General features: G+C 36.9%; 3 protein-coding genes, 1 non-coding gene and 1 pseudogene across 5 annotated transcripts; 1 reads left to right on the forward strand and 4 right to left on the reverse strand.

The window, feature by feature from the left end:
• Positions 1–1,301: 1,301 nt before the first annotated feature.
• Positions 1,302–3,466, reverse strand: LOC109193870 (annotated as a pseudogene).
• Positions 3,467–8,363: 4,897 nt separating this feature from the next.
• Positions 8,364–11,863, forward strand: LOC109194026 (polyadenylate-binding protein-interacting protein 12-like). Of its 2 annotated transcripts, none has more exons than XM_019344876.1 (11): positions 8,364–8,639; positions 8,788–9,357; positions 9,462–9,572; positions 9,654–9,698; positions 9,787–9,880; positions 10,039–10,202; positions 10,292–10,351; positions 10,445–10,492; positions 10,574–10,642; positions 11,247–11,308; positions 11,410–11,863. In XM_019344876.1, the coding sequence occupies exons 2-11, from the start codon at positions 8,869–8,871 to the stop codon at positions 11,465–11,467; spliced, it is 1,200 nt and encodes a 399-aa protein (XP_019200421.1). In that variant the 5' UTR covers positions 8,364–8,639; positions 8,788–8,868; the 3' UTR covers positions 11,468–11,863. The 2 variants fall into 2 exon arrangements, with proteins under 2 accessions (XP_019200421.1, XP_019200422.1); XM_019344877.1 differs by having other exon boundaries at positions 8,365–8,639; positions 9,787–9,859; positions 10,090–10,202.
• Positions 11,864–12,848: 985 nt separating this feature from the next.
• LOC109194030 (small heat shock protein, chloroplastic) lies at positions 12,849–14,030 on the reverse strand. Its single transcript, XM_019344881.1, has 2 exons — positions 13,651–14,030; positions 12,849–13,412 (listed from the first exon to the last, which is right to left on the reverse strand). The coding sequence occupies exons 1-2, from the start codon at positions 13,940–13,942 to the stop codon at positions 12,973–12,975; spliced, it is 732 nt and encodes a 243-aa protein (XP_019200426.1). The 5' UTR covers positions 13,943–14,030; the 3' UTR covers positions 12,849–12,972.
• A 1,433-nt stretch (positions 14,031–15,463) lies between these two features.
• TRNAL-AAG lies at positions 15,464–15,544 on the reverse strand. Its single transcript has one exon. It is a non-coding gene; the product is annotated as a tRNA-Leu (tRNA).
• A 1,014-nt stretch (positions 15,545–16,558) lies between these two features.
• On the reverse strand, positions 16,559–19,042 carry LOC109194022 (growth-regulating factor 7). The gene is made up of 4 exons (XM_019344870.1): positions 18,372–19,042; positions 18,096–18,266; positions 17,595–17,973; positions 16,559–17,498 (listed from the first exon to the last, which is right to left on the reverse strand). The coding sequence occupies exons 1-4, from the start codon at positions 18,766–18,768 to the stop codon at positions 16,844–16,846; spliced, it is 1,602 nt and encodes a 533-aa protein (XP_019200415.1). The 5' UTR covers positions 18,769–19,042; the 3' UTR covers positions 16,559–16,843.
• Positions 19,043–26,946: the final 7,904 nt, after the last annotated feature.

Raw genomic sequence — 26,946 nt, forward strand, 5'->3', positions numbered from 1 at the left:
AATTCGTTGAGATATTTCATACAATTTATTCCTTCACATGTAGAGATGACAATTTGTGCGGTCTCCGACAGAAATTCTCGATCCCTACTCCGACAGAGATCCCTGATTCCCACTCTGACAAAGACGGGATGAAGAAAATTTTTGAAAAACAGAAAATGTATGTAATTCCCCCGTCGGGGACAGGGTACCCGGTCCCATACTCCTATCTCCGAATAAGTATTATAATTAAAATAAATAAATAAATAAATAAATAAATAAATATATATATATATATATATATATATATATATATATATATATATATATATATATATATATATATATAATTAAATTAAGACTTAGGTTTTGACTATTTAAAATTAAAAATTACACTAATTTAAGATTTTGACTAAGAGTTGACTGGATACGGAGAATTCTTGTCCCCGCCTAATTTCTCGCGGGATGTGGACTATTTTATATCCCCGCCGCCGGGGTAGGGACGAGGATGTTAGATATACAATAGTCTAACTATAATAAACCATAGTATATGAGAAACCTGACCTCGTATGATAGCGGAAGCGTAGCCATGTAGATCTCCAGCCATAGTTGATGTTCTTGTTGTGTTGCCTTTTAACGGTAGACCGTTAGTCATGTTTTGCCTCAGACCTGACTCAGAACCCTAGATGGTGTATTGGTATCTACTGAGCAGTCTGAGTACCGTAACTGAATGTGCTATCTAATCCATAATTTTGTATCCCATCAATCCAGGTTTATATTAGGCACAGAGTTTGGTTGACTAACAACTACTAGTTATTAAGTCCGACCACTTAATAAGCCTAGTCAACTTGCACCACTTAATTAAGGCCCTAATATATAATATATAATATATAATATATATTATTAGGGAAAATCTTACAGAGGAGTCGTGAGTCGTGACTATAGAGCTTGACAATAACTAACTAGTCCCGCAGGGTTGGGATTTAAATTGTGTCATTATTATTTTAGTTAAAATGACATCACCATCTAATGATCAGATGATGTACATTGAGTAAGCCTCCGCTTGTGATCCTAGTTGGTAAAGGATCACAAGAAAGTAAAACTTAGATTGTATATAGCTAACCAGTTCAAACAAAAAAGATCTATATGTGCCAAGTTCGGGTCCAAGAACTTCAACTAATTAATAGCATTATGATCAATAATTTAGTTAATTACTATGATAAATATAGAATCATGCTATAATTTGTCATAATTCAAGACATATTAAAGACAATGTGAATGAAGCAGCAAGCATCCAAAGAGTTCTGCAGAAATATTATTGTCACTTTAGATACCAATTGAGCTTCTTTTCATTGATAACGATCTAAACATCATTAACATGTTATCAGGAAGCCACACAGCCAGTACATTTGACTACTACAACATAGAATTGGTCGTTGTTTTGTCTCTGATCTAGCTGAAAACCATTTCTGGAAACTCAGTTCTAACAGATATTGGGATTTTGACTCTATGCACTCCATCACTCCAAGTTAAGCTCCCAAAACAGAAATCAGTGTTGTATTTATGGCTTGTGGTGATGGTGACAGTGAAAGATATCCGTTTAGTCATGGAGTTGAAGACCAAAGTTTCAGGCTTTACTGAGATGGTTATTCCTGGGGGAGACTCCATGATTGGTTTATATCTGGAGTTCACAGGTCCAACATTAGTGACAGTTCTTCTGACAGTGATTGAGTCTCTGAGACTGGGAATGGTCACAGAAGGGAGATTTACATCAAGAAGGGAAGGTTTTTTGATGGGGCATGGTGATGGGGTTTGAGTAAGGTCATTAATGGAGGTTGAGTTATAGCCCATGGCACAGAGATAGAGAATGTAGTCGAGCGTTCCCATGTCGAAAACCAGGCCGGGATCTTTGGCTGCATTTGGAACAGCTGCGAGTATATTAGTTCCCGGGGCTGCTATATCTGGCTGCAGAGAATCAGGGTGAAATTATGATCAAAATTGTTAAAATAAACAAGAACAAGAAACAATAATAATGACAGAAAGGTAAAGAAGGCAATATATTTATAGGCATCTAATCCCTGTATAATGAGTCTACCGCTTCACTCCTATATTCCTAATGAGACAAACTCAACAAAAAGACAGTAACTTCATGTTTTTTTTTTTTTTTTTTTCCTGATATGTAATGGCAGTACCTTGAGTATTGCAGGAGCAAACGAGTTCGGGCCTCGAGACAAGAAGGATGCAATGCGTGTTGTGATGGGCTTACTGACATGAGTTCTTGAAGGACTGAGCTGTGCCCGTGGGTTCTTGGATGACCTGATATAATTCAGGACCCGAATCGCATTATCAAAGCTTACACTAATGACTGGAAAGTCTGAGGTGAATTCATCCATGATTCTAGTGGGATTCTTAGCTATGGAACCCAGTTTTCTTCACTGTAAACATGGATTCTCCCTGGAAAAAGAATCAGAATTTAGCTTTTTCAGATACAACAACCTGGGAAGAATAGAATTCATGGTTTTCTGCTAAAAATCAAGAACTTACTACTATGGTTTTCTGGTTTCCCAATGTGAGGAGGGTGGGAAATGACCTATCAGTTGTGGAAGCTGCCACTGTCAGATCCATGGTGGAGTGTTTGAGGAATCGGGCCCGCGTTTCCCCCCGAACAGACGACTGTTATTCCATGTTCAACAGCCCGAAATGCTGCAAATGCGATTCCACTGTGAATATCGACTCCTGAGAACTGAGGCGTATCAGACCCAATGGATAGTGATATAACATCAACTCTGTCATGAATGGCCTCATCAATGGCTTTGATTATGTCTGCATATGTACATGGCAGGTCCCCGAAATTCCAAAACACTTTGTACATTGCTATCCTAGCCCGGGGGGCGCCACCCCTAGCTGTCCCAAACCCGAGCCCTTTGTAGCTTGCGTTAGGCACAAAAGATTAGTACCTGAAATCTTTTGGGCTTGAGATTTTGTCAACTTTGCTGCAAAACCTGAGAAGCCTGTCTGTAACTGTAGATGATGGACTCTGATGCTGCTTCTTGACTGCAGAATTGAAGGACATGCATATGCAGGTGATTCTATGGTGGAAAATGGAAATTACACCAAAGGGGATTGATCAGTTCCATATATCATAGATACTTTCCGAGGACCGAAGCAAGCGTCTCGTGCAGTGGTGGATTGATGTTGTGAGTTCTGCATCATCATTCTGCCTTCTTCCCATGTAAACAATGTGCACCTGTTTCCAAACAACATAGTATCATAAGCCACATGGTTACATATATAAATCAATCAATGTTTGGTGGCTTAGATTACTGACTTTTGTTTCACCCTTTGCCAGAATTGGGATAACATCATCCACAATGATCAAGAAAAGCAGTGTAGAAACCAAGAGAAGTGAGGTGCTGCTCCTCATTGCAGGTGGCAGCATGCTGTGTTTCTTTCTTGGGAGTTTTAATTTCACTTCTCAGTCACGGGTATTTATGCAACTCCATACTCTTCCATAATCCTATCGGACCAGGGTGTGAGGTCCCGGATCGAGGGATTTTGCCTGTCGGGTCAAGGTGTGAGAATCCCGAGGCGAAGGATTTTGCATTTTGAGGGCGAGAAAAGATGATTGATGGTCAGTGCATACCCAAAGGTGGACAGGTGCAACAATGCAGAGATGGAAAAAGGATGGTTCGCAATTAGTTATTTGGTTGTGGACTGGTGGGATTCATCTTTTAGGCAACACATCAATGGCAACATCCACAAACTCACAACACACATTATTAAAAACAAGAACCTTTGGCCAAGGATCTTGTGGTCCAATGACACCAAGTTATTCCCTTAAGTGGGAGGTTGTGAGATTGAACCTTGTAATAGAGTCTATTCAAGAAACAAAATTGATGATTCAATAATGTCACTTCTTGTGGAGGAGCTTTAGGGTTGAGATTCAACATTTTGAAAGTATAATGTCTCGCTTCTTGTTGTTTCCTTGCATTTTGTCACCTACCATACCAGGAATCCTTTAGCAGTTCCTTATGTTAATGGTACAAACAACATGGAATTGTCAAAACTGATATTTATATTCATTGTTTAGCTTGAGATTTGTGAGTTGATCAGTTCATCAGTTGGTATATCATAGTTGTGTGGGACATTTTAGCAGCAAAGTTATAAAATAAGAACAAATTAACATTTTTTCTTAGGTGACCAGGGAAATCCGTAGTGGGTAAATTATGCTCGTGTTATTGTCTGCAAATCATGTAGGACACTAGGACTTAGGAGATACAAATTGTATTATAAAGATCTTGTGTGACTGACTTGACTAAAAAAGTGTTGGCAAAAACTGCACTAGAAAGACCATGTGCTATGAGCTCAATCAAAAATGTATTAACAAAAATCAAACTCGTCATCTTCTGATATGAGAACCATACTCAACTAACCCTTTTTGAGGCAACAAATAACATTTTTGACTCACTCAAACATTATCATTCTTGGCCAAGTGTGTCTTTTAACTTTAATTATGAGGGAAAGTGATTGCAATTCGGTAGGAAAAGAATAAGGTGGAATAAAGTAGAAATTCAAATTACGTTGTTGTTTGGTAGGGAGAAATATAATTACTGGAATTGAGAATGAAAGAAGTGGTATAAGGACTAAAATACTCTCATGTAATAATAATAGTAATAATAACCAAGGGTGGTAGTGTCGTTTCATCTAATTTTCCTTTCTCACATCCATTGAATTGCAATTCATAGGGGTACCTCATAAATTACAATTCAACTAAATGATGGAATTGCAATTCCATCTAATCAAACAATGCAATTCACCATATTCATTGAATTTCAATTCTTTTACAACCAAATTACAGTGTACCAAACGGCGTTTGGAATTTCATCTCGTTTTCATGTAAGAATGGGCAGAAATATATACTTAATTCTCACTTCAAATGGAAAAGGATAATTCCCATTTTCTAAGAGATCAGATACCAAATAGATGGACTAGACTTTTAAGTTTCAAACAAGTTAAGTCCAAATTCATAATCAGAATTCATTGTACAACTTCTTACTTAATTTGTTTTTAATAGCATTGACTAAAATATTGAAAATATAAGAGTAAAATTAATCAATAAAAATGTTTGAAATAATTAAACGACCCAAATTAATTATTTATCAAAATAAGGGGTAACAATAAAATAATATTGAACGATAAAGTGATGTTAAATTCTTTCTATAAATTGCTCGTGACCTCGTGTATTTATAATGAAAAGGAATCCGTCCCCTTTTAAATAAAGTGTTAAATACTTATACTAATTATACTTAATGATATTATAAATAACGGTTAAGTGAATTGAGAGTTTTGTAATAACTTTATGGACTCCGCAATACTTAGGTGCGGTCTCAGCCTGTGGTTCTAATCCTTCACACCCAAGCTTTTGATGATCCAACCATATTGATCTTGAGGACGAGCTTTGGGTCATCAGGTCATCTTAAGTTTACTTCATTATATATATTTTGTCTCTATAAACTTCTTTTTTTTTTTTTTTTTTTTTTTTTGGGTGCATAAAGTCTAAGATCTCTATTAAAACAAGAAAAGACAAAATTGATACGTTTAGTGTTTTATTAATCGTGAGTGATTTGTAATTATTATTAATTATTTATGGTGTATTATATTTAAAGAAACTTATAATGATATAATATGGATAAATCATGTAACACGTGTATGTGGAATACAATGCAAATTGCAAAACCATAGAGCACGTGGATATTGAATAGGCGGGACATGGTAGCGTGTTGGTGTAGAGCCGTGTAGACATCTGGATTCTGGACAAACATTAAGCGATCAAGACAAACCAGTACAAATATAATCTTTAACCATCCATAAATATATACTTACAATAACGTGTCTTTATTTTTTTTTTTTAACTTTTTTTTTTTGTAAATAAATGTTGATCGATAATTCAATATTGATATTTTTTATATCGAGTATAAATATGTATATTTTAGTGGGTATATAAGATGTTGTGAGGGTAAAGACGAAACAAGAGTTGAGAGTAAGTTAATATTTGATGTGGTAAATATGGTTATGTCTATGAATATATATGTACCATTCGTGAGATCGGATCATTAGTATAGATAAATCTTTAGTAGTTTACTTATTAATCTAAGTTTAGAACTCGGGTAAGGTAATGGCGTGAGGGCATACGATTCCGAGTTGTAGTGTGGTAGGTAGAAATGTCAAAAGTTTCTTTCTTTGCATTTAATGTGGCATTTAAAGTAGAGGAAAAGGGAACACATGCCGGGCACCCGGCATGCTTGCCACATGTCGCACATGCAACCGGTTAGCTTGTGAACAACGTCTGCCAGACACGTGTATCGATATTCCTGACTACCCAATTAGGGATATGGTCGGGTTATAGTTAGGAGCCTAGGTCCAAATCCACAAGTACCCCTGCTCGGGATGACCATTTCAACTTAAACGGGTCGGGGTTGATCTCAGGACATGAAGTACTACTGCGATTATTGTTTAGCTCGGGCGACGCATTTAGGTAAGGAATATCGAGCTAACTGGTCGGTAAAGGGCGGGAATGATTCTTCTCGTCGACCCAACCGGATACCAAGCATGTGTACGGTTCGTAGGAGAGGCAAGCTCAAGGAATATTCTCTATCAATCCTAAAAGTATTATGAGTGAATGGGTAGTGTAATTGGGTTTCGGTCAATTAGAAGATCATTTGACAAAGTTGACATTGGACAACGGAGCTAGGTGTTTAGGTCAATTGTTCTATGTGGTAGTTGCTTATGTGATGATTGACTAAATGGCAGCTAATATGACATTTTTTACTAACAATTATCCGGTTTATTTACCTTTTTTTTTTTTTTTTTTTACCTTTATGACCGATAAGTGGAAGTAAGCCTACATCGTCGGTGTTATCAGGTCAACACAATTACCTTATAGCCTCATCAATGACTATATTCTCATTAAAATATACTATTTGTCGATTGGAATAATAGTTATTAATTAATGGTTGCTATTTGCTTACCAATGTTAAGGACCAATGAATATAATTTTAAAAGTTATAAAACAACTCAATCTTAAAAATGAAAAACTCAAAATTAATGTGTTATAAAAAACTAAGTAATTTATATCACAGTAGAGTAATTTTTTGGGGCACACCTCATAAACTAATCAACTAAAAAAAGATAAATTCATAAATTTTAATTTGTTAGTGGTTGCATAATACATCAACACGTTAATTAATGTTAGAGTTTTGCAATGCAGAAATTTAGGCTGAATTTGTTGACTAATTGGTCATAATATATTACTTGTATTTTTTTCTTACTCTAGAAATTTGGTCAAAGTATAGAAGTTAGCCTGAATATGACCAAAGAAAAACTAAAAGAAATTTTAAGGCTAGACTTTCATCTTGTACTCTATAAAAATCTTAAGTATTCTTTGTGTATCTTTGTAGTAAAATACACACACACACACAAGTAATATATATATATATATATATATATATATATATATATATATATATATATATATCAGCTCAAATGTAGTCATGTCTTAACGTGCGGTCAGTGCAGCCGCATCATTACATATGCAAAAACGTATCAATAGTGTTAGAAAACACACACCAATGAAACGCACTACACACCAAAAAAAAAAAAATGCACCATACCTTCCCGCACTTAATGGTGCGTTTATACATACCTAATAGTGCATTTTTTTGATGCATTGATGCATTTTTTTGTTGTGTGTTTCTAAACATTATTGGTGCGTTTTTTTCATATCTAATGGTACAACCGCATCGACTGCACGTTAAGGCTTGACCGCACTGAAACTTGACCATATATATATATATATATATATATATATATATATATATATATATATATATATATATATATATATATATATATATATATATATATATATAAGCCTTTAATCATTAAATGTTATGTATTGACATTAAAATATAATTATTATACAAGAATATAATACACAAATATTTTGCAATGAATATAATATTGAGTATATAACTTAAAATACATAAAAGAAGGACACAATTTATTAAATTATTCACAAAATCATAGCTAAAGTTATATACTAGTGTGAATGAAGTGGGAATACATAATAAGAATAATAATAATACAAAAAAATTATTCTATTTCTTTTTTTTCTTATCCGTCAACTCTCTACGTGGTTGATTCCATGAATTTGCTTATGATATTGTATACACAAGATTTCAAGAGAAATACAAAAAAGAATAAAAATATAAAAAACCAAAAAACAAAAACAAAAATAATGTTTCACATGAAAGTTTCGTATGCGTGCAAATGTTTTTTTTCTTTCAGAGCCACCTTTGTCCCTAGCGATATAATATGGCTAGTGAAGTAGGCCCGATAAGGTACGGTGGCTAAAACGGACGATCCGAAGAATCCACCTTTCTCTCTCTTCTTTCTCTCTCATCTGCTCATCTTCTCTCTAGACCCAGTAAAATATTCACAAAAACGAAAAGGAAAAAAAAAAGAAAAGAAAAACAACAATTACAGAAAAGGAAAGGTTTTGTTCTGTTGTTTTTGCTGTTCTTTGGATTTCTCAGGTAGGAGGAGATCGTCTGTTTCTGGGTGCTGTTTACTGATCAATGGAAGCCATTTAAGCTCTGTATCAGGTAAAGATTTTATTTATTTATTTTTTAAAAATTTTCTGGTTTGAAATTTTGGAAAGAAATCGTAAAAATTGAAGCTTGATCAAGAAGGATATACGAGTGTATATTGGAGTTGTGTATTTATTTGTGTTTTTTTTTCGTTGTTCGACAGAGCTCATTTTGGGAAAGGAGGAAAAGGGGGAATACTTTAAAGTAGGGGAAATCTTTGACAGAAGCTTGGTTGAGAGGAATCATGGCGGTGGTTGAGAATGCTGCGTTTAACGGCGTCGGCTCATCGAATGGCAGCGGCGGCGCGAATGTGCAGAACGGCGGCGTCGCTGCTGCTGCTGATCATCATCATCACCACCAGTCAGCCAAGACTAATCAGCGGTCAACTGAGCCCAGGGATCAGAATTTCCAGATGATGCAGCAGGAGGGCGGCGACGGAACTCAGAGAATGAACGGTGTGGATTCGAGGAGGAATGGTGGGGAGATTGACGAGGGCGGCGATGGTGGCGAGGAAGGGTTTAAGAGGGAGAAAGAAATGAGGGATTTGGAAGAGATGCTGTCCAAATTGAACCCCATGGCGGAGGAGTTTGTGCCGCCGTCTCTCAGTAGCGCTGGCAACCACAGACCCGTGCTGCTCCCGCCAGGTGGAGGAGGGCATTTTGGGTATGATGCTAGCAATTTTGTAGCCCTGCAGCCTCCCTCGGGCCTCCCCAATGGGAGTTTCATTAGAAGGGTAAATATGTAGCAATCAAGAATTTGATTTTCCTTTGTTATGATTAGTACTAGTTCTTGTATTTGTGGATGGTGATAAATTTAAGCATTCGATATTATTTGTAGAAGAAGAATGGGTATAGTAATGCGAAGAGAAGGCTGAATAACCGGACAAGCATGGCCCAAAGAGACGAGGTTATAAGGAGAACGGTTTATGTATCTGACATTGATCATCAGGTAAAGAATGAATTTTTGATAAGCTGTGTTTGTACCTTTATAGTTTTCTCCAAAAATGTTTGAGGATTCGTGTAAATGTAGGTTACTGAAGAGCAGCTTGCTGGGCTGTTTCTGAACTGTGGCCAGGTGATTAGCCATCCTTGTACATGGACACTTTTTCGCTACTATCTTTTTGATGGAATTTTCGCTTTCTAATTGCCTTTTGGTGCTGAAGGTTGTTGATTGCCGTGTTTGTGGTGACCCAAACTCTGTGCTCCGTTTTGCATTCGTTGAGTTTACTGATGAAGGTAGGGCGACTAATCCTTCTTACTGACTTTGTTACAATGTAGTATCTGTTCATAGCTACTTTCTCAACCTACTGGAGCATAAAGAGTCAATACCGCCCCCACTGGGGCTTAAACCCATGACCTTCCATTTGGGAGAGCCACTTCATGCCACTAGACCACATGGTTATTGGCTTGTATTATGATGAATCTTTGTAGTTATTACATTGTGTTCCTTCTAACTTGGTGTGCAGAAGGAGCGAGGAATGCTTTGAGTCTGGCGGGAACTATGCTCGGCTACTATCCCGTGAGGGTGCTTCCCTCGAAAACCGCTATTGCACCGGTCAACCCAACGTTTCTGCCACAGGTACGAGAGTCCATGCTACTTGAGGTTGTTTCTTTTTGAACTTCTCCTTTCATAAGTATGGTGGTTACGGCTTCTTGGGTGGTATGCAGTCTGAAGATGAAAGAGAGATGTGTGCGAGAACTATATACTGCACGAACATTGATAAGAAGGTAACTAATGATTCTTAAATATTCTATTTCGTTTTGTTAATGAGAATCCGTTAGATGAATCTTAAATGTTTTTTGTGTTTTACATAAATACAGGTTACTCATTTGGATGTCAAACTCTTCTTCGAAACCATTTGTGGAGAGGTTTGTAGTTCGTGTAAAATATTGGAATGTTTTGGTCCGACTTCAATAGCTAATTCGGTTATGAAATGTCTTTGGCCATAGGTTCTTCGCTTGAGGCTGCTAGGTGACCATAATCATTCTACTCGCATAGCCTTTGTTGAGTTTGTAATGGTAAGTGGCAACAACCACGAGCTGTTCACTTCCGCAGCTTTTAGTCGTTTTCTTGCATGCAGCATTTTAACGTTTTTTCCGTGCATATTTGTGGTCGTCAATTTGTTTAAGTGTTGAGTTTGCTGTTTATCTAACGCCAATTGATTAGTTTAATTTTATGTACTTAGTTGGTTTCGAATGATTGAAATCATGGGTGAACGGTGAAACTTTTGGTTTACTTTTTGAGCTTCGGTCAGTTATTCCCCCGACTAAAGTAGTTGCTTATGTTCTTAAGGATCTAGTCTAAGATCACGGAAAAGCTACATGGCTTTTTTGTTGATAAATATGCAGAGTTGAATGATTCCCAATAATGATATTAGCTAATTTGCCCACCCGCGATAAAAAAAAAAAAAAAAAAAAAAGGGAATGTGTGCTGTTAGCTTACCGAAAAAGGGAAAAAAAGTTGTTCTTTTAGTTGAAAATTGATGATTTACGTGTTTGCTTTTAGGGTTTCTTTTTTGAGAGTAATAATATTTCATTTACACCATTCCGTCTTTTGATCACTTCTATATTGGTCTGCAATTAATCGCACTGTATTTACAGAAGTTGTTTTCTTCTCTCGCAGGCTGAGAGTGCTATTGCTGCTTTGAACTGCAGCGGTGCGGTCTTGGGAACACTTCCTATAAGGTACTATATATACTGTACTACATCTGACCTTTGCGGGGGGAAGAAACTGTTTTGTTTTTTTGTGGACATTTAGGTTTATGTTTTGGGTGTTATTATTGTAGGGTAAGTCCATCAAAGACTCCTGTTCGACCTCGTGCCCCTCGCCCAGCCATGCACTGATCCTATATCGTCTACCATCGTTGTTGTCGCTGCTATGTATGGAGCTGTGTCGATCTTCTTGTGTTTATGAATCTATATGCACATAGTTACTTGAAACCTTGTATTGTACTTTGTTTCCAACTATGTTGTTAGTGTCTGTCTGTCTGTCTGTAAGGCCCAAACTGAGAAGAATTTTTATCCTCTCCTCCATTAGAGCTTTGTAGAGTTGTTGGATCGGATGGTATGGTCTTATGAGGCTTACTTCTCGTAATTTATGTTGGCCGCCATTATGCTAAACTCTCTCATAGCCACTGCACTGCATCCAAGTGCTGATGCCAGTTCATGTTTCTAACACTTTTTAAGACTGCTTTTAACTGCTTATATATACTTGTCTTATACAAGTCCTTTTTGGTTTCTAGCATTTTCATTCTTACTGTTTTTGGACATCAATGATACCTGTTGGCTTTTACTACAAGTATTGGTAAAACTGTTACCTCCGGCCACCTCATTTGAGAGGTTGCTCCACTATCCCGTTCTTAATTTTTTTGTGACAAATTTTACTTTTGTAACTAGTTGAGCTGTTTGTGCGAGTTCTTACTATCTGATTCTTAGTTTTTTTTTGTGACAAAATTTGTTTCTGTATTAGTTGAGTTGTTTGTGCAAGTTCTAATGGTGAGATGCAATTCTTAGTTTTTTTATGACAAATTTTACTTTTGTAACTAGTTGAGCTATCTATGCGAATTCTAATAGTGTTTCTTATTCATATTTAATAGGGATTATTTTCGACTGTACTTATAGCGTATACCTGATCGGTATCAAGCCCACTCACCCGATAGGGCCCAGGTCTGAGCATCTACGACTTTATTGTGTGCCTGTCCCATCTAAATCTCAGACCAAGTGTAATTTCACTGGTCAGGTAGAGATCACTATCAACTATACTGTCCTAACAATATTAGGTCGGGACCGACTTATAGTACTTAAGGGCCTTAAGCCTGATTCTCTTAGCCGAATTCGATGGTAGCGGACCCAATGAAATTACGTGTGCGGATCAGCTAAAACGCTGATCTTGTCTTGTATATGATATTCACGTATACAATGTACTAGTGCCGAAGAATTGACATATGTCCTTTTACACATCTTATAAATATTGCATTAAATACGAAGATGGAAGATCCTTACTTTAAGTCCAGAAATCTCTAACCCATTATAGCTTAACTTGAACTTAGGAACTTAAACTAACAAGTAAAGTAAGAAAGGAACCGAAATAAAATCCTATCAATTTTTTTTTTTTTTTTTTTTTTTGAGAACAAAATCTGATCAAATATCTTACGAATTAATAGGAATTTTCGTATTTACTAAATCAATATTGATGAATTGGATACTAGGGCTCAAGCTGTTAACTTTAAAACCAACTCATATTGTAGTTATATGCATTTATATTGCGGGCATATATAATTATATATACACTACATGGATGGAAAAACTAAAAAAACACACTTTTTAGTTGCAAAAGCAAGAGCTTTAATTTACTTAATCTCTACATCAACGACCTTCTTCTCAACCTTCCTCTTTGGGATGGAGATGAAGAGCACTCCATTCTTCAACTCCGCCTTCACCTTATCCTTCTCGCAGTTTTCCGGCAGCTGAAGCCGGGTGTCGTACGCGCTGTAACTCCTCGACCATGAATCATCGCCGTCGTCTTTGCCGCCGTCTTCCTTCTTGTGTTCGCCCTTGATGACAAGAACATCGTCTTCCACCGAAACCTTAACCTCTTCCTTGGACAGCCCCGGCATGTCGAACCGCATCTTGATCTCTTGTTCCTCGTCTCGGATGTCCCACGGCGCCCGCACCTCCCCCGACGCTCCTCTGCTCCTTCCCGGGAATGTCATGGCGTCCTCGAATAGCCTATCCATGGTGTCCAGCATTTGCCGCATTGTTCTCATCGGAGACAGAGGATCCAAAAGCCCTGTAACAATAATTTGTTAGCATATAACCATTAATGTGTATCCAACTATGCTTTTAGTTGAGATGGAGTACATGCTTCAATTTGATATAAGTTCTAAACTATTAATGTGTATCCAACTATCAGCGAGCCACTCGTAAGTGACTACGGCACGTATTGCTTGGAACCTACCCCGAGCATATACCCATGTATCCAACTTAGGCTTTTAGTTGAGATGGAGCACATGCTTCTATGCACTTACCGAAGGTAGGGACATCGAGGGCGGCCATGCGGCTAGGTCGACGCTCAACGGCGGTGGCGGATTGGTTGCTGTTGCCGCCGGTGCTGGCGTGGTGCACGTCAACGGAGGTGTCTTTGTTGTGGTCGCCGGCGGCGGCGGCGGCCTGAGCTCTGAGCTTTAGCGGCCTTCTAACGCCGCCGCATGAAGAGGGCAAGAAAACGGAGCACGGAGCGGGCGTCCTTCTGGGAGTGTTGGACACGGAGGCGTTTGATAGAAAGGGAGAAGCAGAGCACGCTAGAGCACTGGAAGCCATTGAATTGGGAGTTAGTTGTGGAAAGGAATGAAAATGTAGGGATTGCTTGCTAGCTTTGGAGTTTGGAGTTTGGAGTTTGGAGTTTGGAGTTTGCCGGAATCAATGGTGGACGACTGATCTGAGAAAGGAGGGAGGTCGGGGTATGAATTTATAGGGAAGGAGGGAAGATTGGAGAGGAATCGTGAACGTTGGAGATAAAACTTTAACTCTGAAGGAGACAAACATCATATCATAGGCTTGCTTGGGCTTACCTTGGACCTTCTCCCGCATTCTCGAAACCTCGTTTTATTTTCGTCATATTTAGGCATGCAAATGAATTCCATTTGATTTAGTAAAAACAGTTTTTTATTAAAAAATATTCCGTATATAAATTTTTTTTTCCTCTAAAATTTGTTCCTAATATTTCTCTAAGTGTAACTTATAATCATTGAGTCACTCTACTATACTTAAAGAAGAAAGTTAATTATTTAATTAGAAAATATCATGTGAACAGGAAAATTGTAGGGGTGCATGGATATTGGATAGTATTACTTAAAAATCAATTTGATAATTTTTTTTGTTCTTAACCCACCTTATAAATATCTTGGAATAAAGAGAATACAAAGAAGAATGAATAACTAAATGCAAGATACTAATGTTTGCACTTCGATCGTACAATATAATTACTTACAAAAGCTCATACTACAATCAATTGTCACACACTGTTCGATTGCCCAATCGCTCATGCTCCAACGAATTGCTACCTAACGGAGTCAATCGGTCAAGCACTCCAACCGTCCATATAATTGTCCAAGACTTGGTTGGCTTGAGGCTTCCACCGCGGCACCACTGCTCACCAACGTCTAGTAGAGAGTAGACTACAAAGAACTGAAAGAAAGAGAGAAATCAAAGTCTCAGAGATGATGAGAGACAAGAGACCTGGAGTTGTGAGAGAGACAGCGAGTGAGATGAAGTGAGGAGAAGTCGTGACTGTCCAAATGGAGAACCCTAATATATATAAAAACAAAACGATGCCGTTTAGACATATTATATATATATATATATTATTTTAGGTTTTCAGACGGGTTGGTCGAATATTTGTCAAACCCTACTCGATTTTATATTATCCGGCGCAAAAGATTACGGTTCAATTTTCTCCTTTGAATTTGGATATAAATCATTATTGCAATATTGCATGAACTGTGGTCAACACAGCTATTTGAACCACGATTCAAAAAATACATAAAGTAAATTATTCTAATTCATATATTGTTGAGAGTGGAATTTGAACCCACGCCCTTTCTAACCAAAACCTTAATCTAGTGACTTAAACCAACTCGGCCATCTCAACTTATTTGCTATCATTTCAGAACAGACATTCATAACTGGACTTCACTCATTTGTCGTGGGTAAAGGGCAAAAAATTAAAAAATGTATTAATTGTTGAGAGTGGGATTTGCTATCATTTCAGAACAGACATTCATAACTGGACTTCACTCATTTGTCGTGGGTAAAGGGCAAAAAATTAAAAAATGTATTAATTGTTGAGAGTGGGATTTGAACCCACGCCCTTTCGGACCAGAACCTTAATCTGGCGCCTTAGACCAACTCGGCCATCTCAACTTGTTGGCTGCAGTCTCAGAACAGTCGTAGATAATGATAAAGAAAAGTTTTCTCATTTCTGGCCTATATTAGGCACCAACGGCACGCAGGAACCATGATATTTGTTTGTCGTGATACCATGATGCCCCTAGTGACCATCAAATTCCTCAATATTCTTTTAAGATTCTCAATCCGAGATTTCAAGAAACCCCGATTAACTAACCATTGCTGCTGTTTGTTTGTTAGTTTAAAGTGATATAATTAAGGTTATGAAGCATTGCTTTGCTGCAGTTTTGTTTGTTCCTGCCCCAACTGTCACCACACTTTCACTTGGGTTTCAGAGCACACCTAAAAGTCAGTGAATTCCGTCCCCATGCAATGAATTACACAAAATCATTGCAGGAAAACACCATCTCAAACAAACAATTCAAATCCCACTACCAACAGTTCAGCAGCTTAGGCCAGTTCTTAATCGGAATAACTAATACAATGTTAGTTTATGAAAAAGCTTGCAATTGTTACCAGAAACTGGGTTTTGGGTAAAACTCACTTTGTGATCTTAACTAGCAAATGATGATAAATAATAGTCTCAAACTAAGAAAATCAATAGACAACTCTCATAGGTTATCTAAAACTGTGTTTTGGGTAAAACTCACTTTGTGACCTTAACCAGCAAATGACGATAAGTAATAGTCTCAAATCAAGAAAATCAATAGACAACTCTCATAGGTTATCTGAAACTGTATTTTGGGTAAAACTCACTTTGTGAGCTTAACCAGCAAATGACGATAAGTAATAGTCTCAAACCAAGAAAGTCAATAGACACCTCTCATAGGTTATCAAGCTAATTGTCCAACCAAGATAAAACTCAGGGTTAGACTTTTTGTGGGTAAGAGTCAAACAGTGAGGTTTCATTGGCAATTGGGGAAAAAGAGTCTAAAATTTACACCTTTGGTTCAAAGGAATCTGCTGACAGTGTTATATAGTACCAACTTACACAATGGTAAAAGGAACACCACAGTATACATAAATATATAGGACTAAATTTGCACTTTGTAGCAAGCAAAAGCAGAACCAAAAACATAGGGATTTTAAGGTTTGGAACCAAAAACATAACAAAAACTGCTATCTTTGCAGTGTTTTATGGTTCAAAGGAAATCTGCTGACAGTATTTTATGGTACCAACTTACCACAATGGTAAAAGGAACAACATATATATATATATATATGAATAGGACTCAATTTGCACTTTGCAGCAAGCAAAGCAAAGCAACCCAAAAACATAGGAATTTCAAGAAAATTGCTGCTGTCTCTGCAGTCTTAGCTAAGCCACTGGAATGGAACCAATTCAGATGCTGCAACAGTTGGGCTGTTACAAACGCTGCCATCGGATTGCGAAAACAGATTCGTCTTCTGAAGAACGCCCGAGGGCGAGGAGACTGTCGTCCCGGCAGGGCTGATCGAGTCGCCATTGCTGATGTAGGACGACGAGGAGGGGTGGTGGTGGTGCTGCTGTTGGCTCGGCTTCAGAACCTCAGCCAACGGCCCTCCCGAGGCAAAAGGGACCCACGAGACAGGGGATCGCAACGTTAAGTTGCTGCACATAGTATTATCTTCTTCGTCACAGTTTCCTGCATTGCCACCCTCCACTCCCATCTCACTGTCAAGAGTGTTCCCAGCAGCCATTGCCAGAGAAAGTGCATAAGCACAAGATCCAGTGTCTGTATTATTGGTGTTAGTGTTGCTAGCAATGCTGCCATTTGCCCAGGCATTGATGAACTCTTTGTTCAGTGATCCCAAATCTGGATTGAAATACAGATTGCACTCGCCATAATAATCTTTGCAGTGAAACAAGCTCATTTGCTGGAGAATCTGTGCATTGTCTCTGTAAACATTGCTCTCAAATGCCATCAACTGTTGCAATTGCTCCTCAGTTCCTCCTCCTCCCATGGCAGCCATCTCCCAGTCCAAACTCCTTCAATCCCACAAATCATAAATCCATAAAAATGCACAGAAACAGTAAGAAATCCAATTAAAATCACATTCAAGAATCATTAACAGAATAACAGACCTGTGTGATTCATTGAAAGGGGAGATTGAGAAGCTGTGATCCATTCTAGAATCAAGACACTGGGGACCTTCATTCTGCTTATTATCAGAAGAAGAAGAAGAAGCAAGAAGCTGTGAAGGGGCGGGATTTGCAGGCTGGGAAACCACCATTGAAGGAGACTCAAGAACTGGTTGTTGAAGACGAGTTTTCTTGGTGTTATTGTGATCTTCCACAGGCTTTCTTGAACGGGGACGGCCTCTATGCAAATGGCGCTCGCAGTACTTCTGATTGGGCGCCACTTCTTTCGAGCACCGCCATTTCTTGCCGTCCGTTCTCTTGCACCTCCCCGGCTCTAAATCTCTGTTCTTGCCGGAAAATCCCAGAACGCTGCTCCCGCCAGCTGCCCAGAAACACACCAAAATTCAATCTTTCATCTTACCCAAATATGGATCTTGAATATACACTCTGAATCTCTGATCTATTCGCTTTTATCATTGAAAAAGAGAGCAAAAAAAAGCTTACTTTGAGTATGAAAACTGGGAGGAGCAGCATTATAAGCGTCTGTGGGAAGAGGCAAGAGAAGATCAGGCGGAACAGGTAGAGATGCCATCATGTACTTATACACCATAGCTTGCCTCTCCAGTTCCTTCCACTGTGCGCACGTAAATGGAAATCCTAAAGACGTCGCCATTCCTACACAAAAATCTCAGCTTTCTGTATCATAACGCCAAAAAGAGACAGCAAAAGAAGTGAAATGGAGGTTAAAGTGTAAGTAAGTGTGTGTGTATATATATATACCTGGGGATTTGAAGGGCCGCAGGGGAGCAGTGTTGGAACAGTTGAAAGCCTGGGAAAGGCGCACGGCCACCGCGGCGGCGGCGGCGCCGCCGCCCACAGTAAAAGGTGGAACACTACTGTTGGTATGGGGGGGAGCAGTGGCGACATCATCACCGTACATGTATATACTATTCTCGTTTGCTCCGCTAGTGGGGCCCGCGCCTCCACCGCCGCTACCACCACCGTCAAATCCATGATGATGATGATGATGGACATGACGACCCATCATGATATTGTTCTCACCCAACCCATAACTACCCACAACAGCATTTCCGTTCCCGGCGCCGCCGGCCGACGCCGTTTCCTTGTCAGGAACGCCAAACCCATTGACTCCGCCACCGCCGGCACCGTTTTCCATGCTAAAGCAAAAAAAGAAAAAAAGATTCAAACCCAACTTTTTCCTTATCTATGAGTAACAAAAAAGCAACAGCGAAAGATGCTTTTAAAGCGGCCTTGTTTGTTGAGCTGCTTTGTCTTTGAAGGGGAGGGGTAATTTGGGGAAATGGGCTAGCAATGTTTTGCCGCCATTATCGACCTTTGGTATGCTTCCATGCTTCCAACATTCGCACCGTTGTTATAGACAGAGCAGTAATAATGGCAACAATTTTCTTTGCTTTCTCTCTCTTATTATTGCGACATGTATCGTTTTCTGTGTGATAAAGCATGAATAAGGTACTAAAGCCCCCACCTGTGTTACATTATTTTTTCAAACAAAAAAATATACTCCGTATTTTTTTTTCTTATAATAATGTCTTTCGTAAATGTTTAAGATAATGTCAACCCAATATTATTACAAGTAAAATATCAACTCTTTTTCAGTGATGGCAAATGGATCTAAATAATATAAATTAGTTTTTTTTTAAATCTTTTAATGATATGGTTATGGTCCTGAGTCCTGACATGAGCCTCACAAATGTGTTTTGGTTTAGCAAGATAATCCCTTTTTTTTTTCTCATCTCTAGAATAACGTTGTCCGGCTAACTGCCTTCATGCAAAGCTCTGCACTTTTTCGAAGGATGCAAAGTGTTTGTAGGTAACAAAAGACAACTTTTCTACGATGAGCAAACTAGTGTGAAGGAGAGATTCTAGGGAGGCCTAATCCTACTAAAAGATCATACCAATTACCTAGTTATCATGATTTTATAAATATACATGTTTCTCTTTTATTTTTCAACATAGGACTAATAATTCTTTGACCAAATAATTATTATCTCTCTGTATAGACTGTACTGTGTTTTTTTTTTTTTTAAAAAAAATTGAGAGAAAGGGTAGTTTTGGCATTTAACACTCGTTTATTTTACTATCTTTTATCAACTCTTCTCGTCCACCATGCCAAAATTACAACAATAAACATCCCTGGAAAGGTTAAGCCACTGGTTGAATTTCTTTTCATCCACCGGGACGATCTGTTGATTTAATTTCTTCAGGGTCATGATCTTGGGGTTGCGGGTGCAAATTCCCATGGGAAGGTTGAGCCACTAGTTTTTGTTGCTCTACGACAGGAATTTGGGGGTCACCATCACCTACAAGGTTAGTGCCATAACGTAGTACCCTGGAGTTCCATACCATGGTTGATATAACTGAGTGAATTCCTATTGTGGCGTTCCTTGTACGAGGTTTCCTCCAAGTGTACCTGGTGTCGGGGGCAACATAGTGTATGTAATTGGCATATGAAGATTAGGGTTGATCACGCAATTCCAAGGTACTAAAATGGCTGGGTGGACGTTCGTGGGTTCAGCCTGCTGGTTGGGATTCTGACTGACTGGTTGGGTAGGTTGTGTATCATGTCCTGCGTGGTTGGAGGTGAGCTCGTTTATCATGCCTCTCGACCGGTCTAACTGTCGACGCAGATCATCTTCGGAGAGCGTTTCGGCTACATTGTCGGGGTGATATCCGACATGGCGGGTTGAGCCTTCCCTTTGCACGTAGCCTTGGCTCTGGCTCCGGCTTCTTCTGTTGTTTGTCATCTTGATCAAGTAAGGTAAATTTTGACGTGAAGGAAGAAAAGTAACGGGACAAAGAGTGACTCGTTCAAGTCCTCACAGACGGCGCCAATGATAGCATAAATGGAACCGGGAGTTACGAATACGTATGCGGTGAACAAGTAGAAGAGAGCGTTCGTAGGTCAGTCGATCGGTCTACCGGATGACGACTGAGCGGTATGAGGCTACGTTGTGCTACAAGTAACAAAGAATTACAAGTGGATGGTTAAAAGTAGTGAGTATATTGCTATGTGGAGTAAATCTCAAGTAGAGAGATGTTACCAGAGCAGTGAAGATTACAAGTAAAGAGTAATAGTTGTTGTTATGATATGAATATGACAAGTGTGGGGAGACCCTCCTATTTATACTAAACGAGTCGGTCTAAGCATTTAATGCTCCGCTGCAAGTGGCCTAACGTGGCACATTCCTTGCAGCTACGTGTAGATTGACTATCCGAGATAACAGAGCTGTTATTCCTGCAGGTTGTTAGCCGCCGCTCTGCAGGTGCACGTTGGCTTCCATAACTTGTCGTGTAAGCTAAGTCTTCCAGCTTGCAGGTTGCGTCACATCGTAGGCCGACCAGTCAACCTACAGTTGTCGGTAGACCAGCCGAGTGGGTCTCCGTCGGGCAATTTCAAGGGTGATCCGAGAACATCTTATTATGTCACGAGGCCTATCGGTACAAGCGATACTGTTAATCACAAGTGATTTGGTTCCGTCTGATTGATGACTATGATGGACCGGTCGAATAACTCTTGACGGACCAGCTACGACTATACAGATTAGTCCTTTGTGTATTTTCTCATCAATAATATTCTCAGACATGAGGTACGTTTTTGTTATAAACTAATTCGGTTTTCGGGTGCCTATGGGATGGCAGGCACAGGACGTCGCCGGCCTTATGCAATTGCTTAAAGCTTCCTTTGCTGTGTTACTTAGAACCACAATGTGAGATTCACTTAGTTCATACTCTCAAAGCAAGTTTTTTTTTTTTGTCATAAAAAAAAAAAAAAATCAACTCTTCTTCTGTTGATGACGAATGCGTCTAACGTGGAATTATTTTTATTTTTATTGGACCAAAAAGATAGAATAAAAATGATATTATAGTTAATTAAGTTTGGGTAGGTTTAAAGTGGACAACTGAAATGAAGATATTGGACAAATGAAAAGAAGATATTGGAAGAGTGGCAATGTAAGTACAGCAGTACATATGAGTCATGAGTGTATTATAAGTGGCATAAAGAATAATGGTAAGGGAAAATAGGAAGGGTGCAGTGATTATGAACAAATGTTTATGTATGTTTTTATAACAATATATAAAAATTCTGCCCGTTAATCCGTTATAACTAATTAAGTCAAGTCTCAGTTAAACATGTTCGAAACCGTTCTTGTAGTACATTGCTACATAATAAATACTTCATCTGTTTCATTTTATATGTCATACTTACTATTCATTGGTCAAATAACTCTTTCTTCTTTGTTTATTTTTTTAGTATTTTATATTTATTTTTAAATTTAATTTTTTGTGTTTAATAGTACTTTTAGTGTAGTTTCTAAATATATAAATTTTGTATACTAATTTTAAACTTAATATTATAAAAAATTGAATTAAAAATAACTTCAGTTAAGGTTCGTTAATCGAATCAGACACATAAAATCACATAAAATGGGAGAGATGGAGTAGTATAGAACTTTTTTTGTTGTATATTTATTTACATTGCATTTATGTATATGTTTCATTAAACAAAAAAGGTGAGGTACAAACGCAACAAAATATTCTTTAAAAATAATTGTAGTTTTAAAATTTTCTATATAAAAAAATAATACTATTTGTATGAACAGCAATAGTAGTTTAAAAAGAGAGTAGGCCAGCATTGCTCAATCACTCATTGGTTGAAAAGACGGCTGCGATATTCTAACATATTTCGAGTATGAATGAATAAATCGGTGCCATTTTTATTATGTGATGAATTTATTGGAAAATTAAAAATGGGAAAGTTCATTTTAATTAAAAAGGGAGAAATTATTGAACTAATGAACATTTTATTGGTGAAGAACTTTTAAATATTTATTCATTGTTTTCAAAAAAAAAATATTATTCATTTTTTTGAAAACTATTTATTCATTATTTAATACATTTAAATGTCGATTTTTTGTTTTAAGTCTCAAAGATAAGACTATAAGATAATAAGAGTGATTTTGAATCTTGTTCCCTTCAAAATGAATATGCTTAACGTGATAAATCTTTTATATTAGATTGACATAGAGGTGTCAAACAAACAAGTTTAGACAAGTCCAATCCAGCGACCTATTTCTTTTTTTAGACCAGGTCGATATGGTCCAATTAAATTTTGGACCGAACTTAGCCCAGGCTAAAAATAAAAATAAAAACCCGACCCTATCCATAGTCATTTTGTATATTTGATTCTATTCACTTCTCAATGAATATACTTAATGTGGTAAATTTACTACGATAGATTGACATGAAGAATATGAAGTGAATCAATTTTTTACCATTTTGACGATAAGTTGTTGGTTTCTCTCGTCACCCAAAATATACCCACGTCATTCTATATTTTTTAAAACAAACTATTATTATTGACGGTTTTATCGGGAACCAGGTCCACCATAAACCAGGTATATAGGTACAGAATGAGTGATAGGAAAATAGTAACTTTATTACTCGGTCGCTAGGCCCAAAATAGTACGTACAAAGCCCGATATATTGGTCCAAAACGACGATCCAAATAATACAGAGTTTTTTGCACTTTTAGTCCCGCGACTATAATGGCACTGACAGAATTGATCCACGACTTTTGAACCTTGCAATTTTAGTCCACGACTATTGATTTTTTTTGCAAAAATGGTCATTCCGGCCACTTTTCCGTCAAAATTTCACCGGAAAAAAAAATTCTCCATTTTTAGCCGGGTTAAAATTGACATTTTACTTATCTCAAAAAATTAAAAGAAAAAAATTGATATTTGACTACATACAATATTACTGGGCTACATACTACTGCCCCAGGCGGCGGAATTCTTGGAGCAGGCAGGGCTGTCAGTAAGCAGCGGAGCGGCCGTGGCGTTCCCCGGGCTAGTTGAGTTATCCGGCAGCAGCATTGGAGTGGTACATGTACTCCGCTGCCTGGGGAAGTAGTATGTAGCCCAATAATATTGTATGTAGTCAAATATCAATTTTTTTCTTTTAATTTTTTGAGATAAGTAAAATGTCAATTTTAACCCGACTAAAAATAGAGAATTTTTTTTTCCGGTGAAATTTTGACGGAAAAGTGGCCGGAAAGACCATTTTTACAAAAAAATCAATAGTCGTGGACTAAAATTGCAAGGTCCAAAAGTCGTGGATCAATTCTGCCAGTGCCACTATAGTCGTGGGACTAAAAGTGCAAAAAACTCAAATAATACATAAATAATAAATAATATAGCCCTAAAAATGAAATAGAAACAATAATATTATTATAATTAAGAAATTAATTCTATGTACTAACCGGTCGAAATTAATTTATTAAATTAAAATAATAATGATTTATTAATATAATTGCCTAATATAATTATCTTACTTTTACACTTTTCTTTTGAAAAATCATACAAATTTACATTACTCCAAATGAATTGAAAAATTGAGTTGTGAGTTCTGAAGAATGAAATCAACAAATCAACCTCAACAACAAACATTATATATAATGAAGTTTTTTGAAATTTGTAAAAATTTAACTTTATTATATTATAATATTATAATTGCTATTAAATTTATTATTATTTTTTTTTTTTTGCTTTCTAGCACAAATTTACAAGAGTAATAATGAAATTCTCATGTTTTGATTCTAAGTATTGTTAATTCCAAACTACCGCCTATTTTTTTTTTTTCCCTTTGAAACATATTTATTGTACAATAAAAATAATTACATAAATCGTATATAGGAACAAAACAATTCTAAATTAAATGATTTAATTCCATTTTTTTTTACAACTTAATGGCTTTTAAAAATTTTTTCAATTTTCTCATTTTTATTTTAGTAATCATATAATTGTCTAAATCATATTGCAATATTCTTTTTTAAAGATAATTGCAAACAACCGAATCATATATTATTCAATTAATTGGTGATACTTTGTACTAATCTTATAATCACATAAATGTATACTTCCAAGTATTAACTAAATATATATATATATATATATATATATATATATATATATATATATATATATATATATATATATATATATATATATAATAAAAAAAATTATCTGTGCATCGCACGGATAATTTACTAGTGTGTGTGTATATATACAAATTTTGAGTTGGTTACATGGGTGAAGTTTGAGAAAAATGACCAGGGATCGAGTCTCACCATCGACAGTGTGAGAGTAACCTCTCACAAGTCTAGTCGTTGTGGTTCAACTGAATGTTGAGTTACCATGATTTATATCTTTCTAAATGTTTTATCATACCGGAAAGAATATATATATATATATATATATATTAAAGTGTAGATAATCTATAAAAAGATATGCTGAAACATAATACTCCGTCAGTTAGCGACAAAGTAGAGGGTAGGGGGTGGGGGTGACAGTGAGAAGAAAAGTAGAAAGCACGGAAAGGAAAGCATTAATGAAGAGGGAGAAAGGAGAGGGGAAGACAGCTGTAGTATAAGATAGCCTGTCTCTATCATTCAGAATGAGACAATTAGTATACCCCCAACCCCCTCATCCCCACCCTCTCACCCACCCCACTACATTTTTTTTCTCTCTCAATTAAGAAAAAAATTCACAATTATTATCTATATATGAAATAATATAATATGTAAATTAAATAAAAAATAACATTTATGCTACAAGCTTGACTGTGAATACATTTGACAACAAATAATTAAATTTCATACTCGTACTACATTTTTTTGTTTTTAGCAAATATTATTATCACATTTTTCTTAGTGATGAAAAAAATTTACAGTTATTATTTGATGGTGTATCTAAATCTCACCTTATAACTCTAGTTGAAAAAGATTATCACATTTTTTAATTTGAATTAATTTGGTTCACAAACTTTAGAAAAGATATTTATTTATTTATTGTTTAATTGTTAGCTAAGGCATTAAATATGGATTGCCGAAATCAGATTTGAAGATATGTTTGTATTTAAAATAAATAAATTATAATCCACTTAAATACATGGGTGATTTTTTTTTATTAAAAAAACATTTTAACCTTTAAGTTATTGCTATATAGCAATTTTAGTTGGTAGTCTTTTCTATGTGACTATGTGAGCGTAGTTATATAAATAATTCTTAAAATTTAAATCACTACACAAAATTGGCCCTGTTGTAGTGCAAACTGTAGGACCAAAATCACAATAGGATTAAAATTTTGAGGACAACTATACATATACAATCATACATACACATAGAAAAGTAATTTTTTTTTCTTTTTTTTGCCCGCATAATTATTCACTGGTTCAGTAGGTAATTTTTTAGAGAAAAGACCAAGATTTAAACTTTGGCAATGATAGTGTAGGTATTATGTCCAAAGTAGATAGATTCCTTGTACACACCGACACCGTGACTTTTGTATAGATTTGATATTGACCTACCATTATTCTCTTATTTTTGGTCTTCAGATCTTTTATCATCCTTGAAGGTGTGAAACAATTTATTTTTTCGTATATTGTTGATGTTGCTTGCTCAAGTTTTGTTTATGATTGTAAACGTTCGTTTATCATTTTTTTTATTTTCCAAAAAAAAAAAAAACTTTTATTCACTTCTACCTAATCGCTAAAACTATATAACATTGTTAATTTGTTTCTACTATGAGATGATGAAAGCATTGGTAGTTGGATAACATGATGATTTTAGGTTAAAATTGGGGACATCAAATCACAATTCACAAAGAGGGTAAACTCAAAGGCTACTTTAGTATGGAAATGGGTCAAGAATTATTGGGATGGAGGGTGAAAGTAGGTATGTTTCCAGGTAAGGAACATGCAGCAAAATGATTACAAATACATGGGACACAACCTTAACCTCACCCTTCATTGTTCTCAGATTCCCAAGCTACCACCCTCAGGGAAACCACACTACAACTTGTTCCACAGTAGTACACATGTAGATAATTTAGTACATGTTTTACCAGAACCTTTTACAACTACTAAAGTGCTCCCCTGCTACCCTGCTATCTTCTTCAATTATTGTCACACTCATTCTTACGTTAGGTTTACATCTTACGCCAGACTAATCAGGTCCCGAAAACTCCTGTCCAAGAAGTGCTGTATGAGATATCCAGACTACTCAAATCCCGAGAACTCCTGTGACCAAGAATTGTTGTATGAGGTAAATTGCGAGTTGCTCGAGCAGCCTCCCAGTCAGTCGTGCTCGTTCATGCATTGAACACAGGTATTTACTCTCATGTTTGGTGGTGAGGATAAGCTATTCTGGGTTGGTGTTTCAATCCCCTTCTTGGTCTGTCCAGGGAGTCAAGATTCTGTTCTAAACTAAGCCACTTGAGAGGATTGATAAGTGAAATCGGAGAATTTAGTCTAG

Source organism: Ipomoea nil, unplaced genomic scaffold, assembly GCF_001879475.1.
Source record: "Ipomoea nil cultivar Tokyo-kokei standard unplaced genomic scaffold, Asagao_1.1 scaffold1932, whole genome shotgun sequence".
NCBI classification, from domain to species: Eukaryota; Viridiplantae; Streptophyta; class Magnoliopsida; order Solanales; family Convolvulaceae; genus Ipomoea; species Ipomoea nil.